The following is a 6,000-nucleotide window of genomic DNA, read 5'->3' as shown; positions in this document are numbered from 1 at the left end:
CATTTGCTCCCGCTCCTCTCCCACATAGCCTTCCTCATCAGACATGTCGACACAAGCGTACCGACACACCACACACACAGGGTATGTCCTTTCTGAAGACAGTTCCCCCACCAGGCCCTTTGGAGAGACAGAGAGAGAGTATGCCAGCACACACCCCAGCGCTATAATATCCCAGGAATAACACAGTAACTTAATGTTAACCAGGTAGCTGCTGTATGTTATAGTTTTTGCGCCTAATTATGTGCCCCCCCCTCTCTTTTCAACCCTCTTCTACCGTGTATCAGCAGGGGAGAGCCCGGGGAGCTTCCTCTCAGCTGTGCTGTGGAGAAAAAATGGCGCTGGTGAGTGCTGAGGGAGAAGCCCCGCCCCCTCAGCGGCGGGCTTCTGTCCCGCTTAAACTGTAATTTTGGCGGGGGCTCATACATATATTCAGTGCCCAGCTGTATATATGTGTTCTTTTTGCCAATATGAGGTCCCAAATGCTGCCCAGGGCGCCCCCCCCCTGCGCCCTGCACCCTTACAGTGACCGGAGTATGTGAGGTGTGTGGAGCAATGGCGCACAGCTGCAGTGCTGTGCGTTACCTCTAGTGAAGATCATGAAGTCTTCTGCCGCCTGTGAAGTCTTCTTTTCTTCTCATATTCACCCGGCTTCTATCTTCCGGCTCTGCGAGGGGGACGGCGGCGCGGCTCTGGGGCGGACGGCGAGGGTGAGATCCTGCGTACCAATCCCTCTGGAGCTAATGGTGTCCAGTAGCCTAAGAAGCAGGACCTAGCTTCAGAGAGTAGGGCTGCTTCTCTCCCCTCAGTCCCTCGAAGCAGGGAGTCTGTTGCCAGCAGAGCTCCCTGAAAATAAAAAACCTAACAAAATACTTTCTATCAGTAAACTCAGGAGAGCTCACTGAAAAGCACCCAGCTCGTCTAGGCACAGTATCAAACTGAGGTCTGGAGGAGGGGCATAGAGGGAGGAGCCAGTGCACACCAGGAACTAAATTCTTTCTTAAAGTGCCCATGTCTCCTGCGGAGCCCGTCAATCCCCATGGTCCTTACGGAGTCCCCAGCATCCTCTAGGACGTTAGAGAAAAATAGTAACTCTGTCACTCATTAACCATCAACATAAACATCTCCCCATAGGATCCAGGTGTTCATAGGTTGACCCAAGTGAGTATATCCATGTAAGTCGGTCACCCTGTGGGTAACCAAATCGGACAGTGACCTAGATATACCCAAGTCTGGTCAGTGAAACCTTAGCCCCATCCCATATAACATATACGCAGCACACACTGTGCTATTTCTCCACACACACACACACACACACACACACACACACACCTTGACATTCAAAAGTCTTAAAAATTTTAGCATACCAGATGCTACAACAAATGCATGTATTACCTAGATGTGCCAACTTGCCAACAGGTCCTGCCCAATAGCCAGTCACCCGTCACTGTCACTAGTCTAGCTTGTACAGCTTTAGAACATCATTGCTAACTATCAATTGGCACACATTAAATAAGGGAAACACATTTAATCTTTCCTGAAATCCCATTTTCAGTGGTTTTGTTGGAATCAAACAAGACAGGTCAGTATCAACATGAATTAAGGAAGAGGAAATGGATATCTCTAGCCAGGTATATATGCTATTATTCCAATATTCATGAGTCTGTAAAAATAAGAAAGTAACGACTATGGGAGTAATTTAGACCTGATCGCTAGCAAGTGATTTTTGCACTGCTGCGATCAGATAGTCACAGCCTACGGGGGGAGTGTAGTTTAGCTGTGCAAGTGTGTTTACGCATGTGTAGCAGAGCTGTACAAATTAAGTTTGTGCAGTCTGTGAGTAGTCCAGGACTTACTCAGCCGCTGCGATCACTTCAGCCTGTCCGGGACCGGAATTGACGTCAGGAACCCTCCCTACAAACGCTTGGACACGCCTGCGTTTTTCCAATCACTCCCTGAAAAGGGTCAGTTGCCACCCAGAAATGACATCTTCCTGATCCATCGCACAAACCCATCGCTGAGCGGTGATCCGCTTTGTACCCGTGCAAAGCGCCTGCACATTGCGGCGCATACGCATGCGCAGTTCAGACCTGATCGCAGGCTGTAAGAAAACGCAGCCTAGCGATCAGGTCTGAATTACCCCCTATATTCAAAGGGTACCTGCTGAAAAATGATACAGACTAATTAAAATAATGATGGTGTGTACACTCCAACTTGCTGGAATAGTTACTGATGCCTGCAGTAGGACATCTGCCTGAATTATCTCTTTGTAGACACCTAATGTTGACAGATTGTAAATACATATGTAACATACTGTATGAATCAGAGGAGACAACAGTATGTTTTGTTTCCATGATTACAGATGTTGCTAAGGTGTTGCCAACCACCCATCAAAGTGGAGTGTCAGTGCATTCCTGAAGTTTCAACGAGACAATTTCAGGTAGAAGTTATATTTCAAGTATCAGGAGTTGAAGTAATGATTTGAGTTTCTCTTAGATGGAAGATTAGCACACATAAAAAGTAAGCAATCCTGATACTATTTTGTTTAAAATAATCTCTTTTAACCAACTGATGGAACAAACAAACAAACAAACAAACAAACATCAGAGCAAATAAATAAATTATAGACGTGTGTTGAACGGAAATTACGTTTCGCATCACAGTGCCCAGTCTTTTCAAAGAGAAGCACTTATGTGTTAGAGTGGCACAAAATGGTAACAGTTACAATTAATGCCAGGGTCAACTAAATGACAAATAAACCCATTGTCTCTGTTGTTCTTCAAGGTTTTCAATCAAGCATTTTATTAAAACAGGATCTACTTTAGGGTCAAACTTATTTCCAAACCAGTGTTTCGATTTAATGAGCCAACGCAGTTCTGCAGCCCCATAAATACAAACACTGCGGACATGGTTTCCAGTGCAAGGGGGATAAAGACTCCCTTCAAGATAGTTCCATTTCACCAGCCGAGTTCTGCTATCAAGATCTGTGACATCCTTCTCCGCCCTGGAAAGCCCACCGGGTACACCCGGCACACGTGTCAGGGTTGCCCAAAAATGTTCATCGGGGGAAAAGGTGTCTTTACACCACTCTAAAAATTCTGCAACCAACGGGCTGTCAAAAACATAGCGAATGAATGGACGGCTTAAAACGAAGTAGGCACTTCCAACATACATCTCAATGTTGGCGGGTGGTGGAGATTTTTTGGTCTGTGTCTTGACGGGCATCTGCATATACTCAAGATTTAAAACATCCATGACCTGGTGATGGAATGTATATCTTTGTTTTTTTATATCCGTTGGCAGTGATGACTCCAGCATATTGCTCCCATTAAGCTTTTTTAAATCAGAAACAAGTTCAAAATTTGTCTTGAGTGGCATGTCCTGCCCACACAAATTAATGACATATTTCCATGGCACGGGGGAGGCCAGCAAATCGTGTAAGCAATTTAGATCTGCTTGTAGTCTTGAAAATTCTGCATAAATCACTGCTTCTAGTTTAGATGCAATAAAGACATTGGGCAAGCAACTGGCTAAATTGGCCATGGCAGTCTTGAATTCTGGAGATGATTTTTGGTCATAATGGATGCAGTAGACGTTAGTAGGAGTGTATATTGTGTGAAGAAGGCGCTCAACATTTACAGCTTCTTTGTGCACAACCAACGAATAGGCAATTGGAAAGTCGCGCTCCTCCTGTGAGATAGGTTTTTGATTGTACTTTCGTAGTGCTTTATAGGCCTCACAGTCCTTTGTCATTCTTACGACTTTCTCATCATCCAGGTCAAGAATGCGCCTCCTCCGTATTTCTAAACTTCTCCCAATCTCTGATGGTTCCAGCTCGAATATAGCTGTACAGTTAATACTATGAGATAGGTCACGTGGAAGGCCGTTTTTGGTAACAAAAGAAAAATAAAGAGTTTGATCCACGTAATATGTCCCAGGACCTGGAAACATTAGCTCAACATTCAGAAGCTTTATCACACAGAGCAAGGACACAGTGAGTATGAGGAGGGCCACCGTCTGTCGTAGAAGACATGCATTACGGCAACTGCACTTCTTCATCCTGAAGAGAGATAAATCACATGTAAGGAAACTAGCAATGAAACGTATACGGTACAATATATGATGTTACGGTTAGACCACTGCACTGGAAAAGATTTTAAGATTAAATTTGAGAGAAAATACACCAATACTGAATTGATGCTTAGTGGATGTGTTTACATTTTGGGTGGAGGGCACTAAAATATAAAACACACAGTTCTACCTACGGGTTGGGTATGCTGTCCGGCAGTCAGGAGACCGCCGGTCAGCATACCTCCTCCGGGATCCCAGCAGCGGAATGCCGGCAGGGAGGGGGGTGAGAGTAACAAGCTCCTTGCGGGCTCGCTGCAGTCGCCATACTGCGGGCTCGGTGGTGACCTGCGGGCGCCACAGGTTCGCTTCCCACTCTATGGGTATGGTTAACACCCATAAGTGGAAATAGTCCCTGTTGGTCAGCACGATGTAGGAGGAGGTGTTGTGACCGGTGGCCTCCTGACCGCCAGTCACATAACCGCATCCTCTACCTACCCGTGGTGAGGTAACACCAGTGTCATTGAATCATGGGAGCAGATTGCAGGGCTGAACCTTCAGGGAACCCCTTTAGAGTCCATAGTTTGCTGTACACAGCTAATTAGTGTATGTTATTATATCATACAAATGCCTCAATTATGTTTAAATTGACTACGGATCAGTGACATCATCACACACTGCACAAATGTCTAACATGCTTTTACTGTGCTGCTAGACAGTAAGCTCTCCCAAGCTCAGCCGGCTCTCCTGCTGTGTCTTTTACATAATTATGTAATCATCGTGTTACGATAATGTATTTATGTCTAATATGATTCATTAGTTTGTATATGTCTAATGTACTGTAATATTTTTGTTGTATGTTATCCCCTATGGGCCTAATTCAAGTTTGTACTCAAATGCAATTGCGATTTTCGAGGCTACGGAGCTGCTAATGTTAAGCAAGTGAAGCTGCAGGCCAGAAATGAAAAAGCATGGCTCGGTGTCGCTACTGCTGTGTCCAGTCTGCTTATCTGTAGGCCTACCCTTAGCCTCGATGTTCCTCGTGTTTGTGTATAGACTGCGAAAGTGTACGCACTTTCAGATGAGTTTGCGATGGCTCTGGTGGCGTCTTTTTTTGCATGTACGAGCTTGCAACTGATGGCAGATACATGACCCATAAACAGCCATGTCACGCCTGCGTTTCTTCAACCGCTCCCCGTTAACATCTCCAAATGGTCACTTCCTGTAAATCACTTCTCCATGAAATCCTCATCGCAAGAGAGATCGTAGCGGCACCTAGACGCATGCGCTTTGCAGCACATGCACAGTCTGCTGATAATAGCTCCATTGCATGAACATCGGACATTGCATACAAACATGAATAAGGCCCATTGGGGGTCATTCCGAGTTGATCGCTCGCTAGCTACTTTTTGCAGCCATGCAAATGCATAGTCGCCGCCCACAGGGGAGTGTATTTTCGCTTTGCGTGAACGCGTGTGCAGCCGAGCGGGACGAAAAAGTTTTTTGCAGTTTCTGAGTAGCTCTGGACTTACTCAGCCATTGCGATCACTTCAGTCTTTTTGGTCCCGGAATTGACGTGAGACACCTGCCCTGCAAACGTCTCGACACGCCTACGTTTTTCCAAACACACCCAGAAAACGGTCAGTTGCCACCCACAAACGCCCTCTTCCTGTCAATCTCCTTGCGATCGTCTGTGCGAATGGATTCTTCGTTAAATCCATCGCCCAGCTACAATCTGCTTTGTACCCGTACGATGCGCGTGCGCTTTGCGGTGCATACGCATGCGCAGTAGTAACCTGATCGCTGCACTGCGAAAAACGGCAGTGAGCGATCAACTCGGAATGACCCCCTATGTACGGTGCTACAGAACCTTTCTGGCACCATAAATATATAAAAGATAAGAATGATGATGATAATAATAATACTAATAATAAT

The 6,000-nt window shown here is 45.7% G+C and overlaps 1 protein-coding gene across 5 annotated transcripts in view; it reads right to left on the bottom strand.

Moving 5' to 3' along the window:
• Positions 1-1,008: 1,008 nt before the first annotated feature.
• Positions 1,009-6,000, bottom strand: part of GCNT4 (glucosaminyl (N-acetyl) transferase 4) — a 120,766-nt gene continuing 115,774 nt past the window's right edge. For all 5 annotated transcript variants that reach the window (XM_063963841.1, XM_063963840.1, XM_063963843.1 and 2 more), the window contains one exon: positions 1,009-4,057. In XM_063963841.1, coding sequence (XP_063819911.1) covers positions 2,737-4,056 — 1,320 coding nt within the window. In that variant the 5' untranslated portion in view covers position 4,057 and the 3' untranslated portion in view covers positions 1,009-2,736. The remainder of the gene's footprint in view (positions 4,058-6,000) is intronic.

Source organism: Pseudophryne corroboree, chromosome 1, assembly GCF_028390025.1.
Source record: "Pseudophryne corroboree isolate aPseCor3 chromosome 1, aPseCor3.hap2, whole genome shotgun sequence".
Classification (NCBI taxonomy): domain Eukaryota; kingdom Metazoa; phylum Chordata; class Amphibia; order Anura; family Myobatrachidae; genus Pseudophryne; species Pseudophryne corroboree.
Note: the sequence above shows the minus strand (reverse complement) of the source record. Positions and strands in the feature narration are given on the sequence as shown.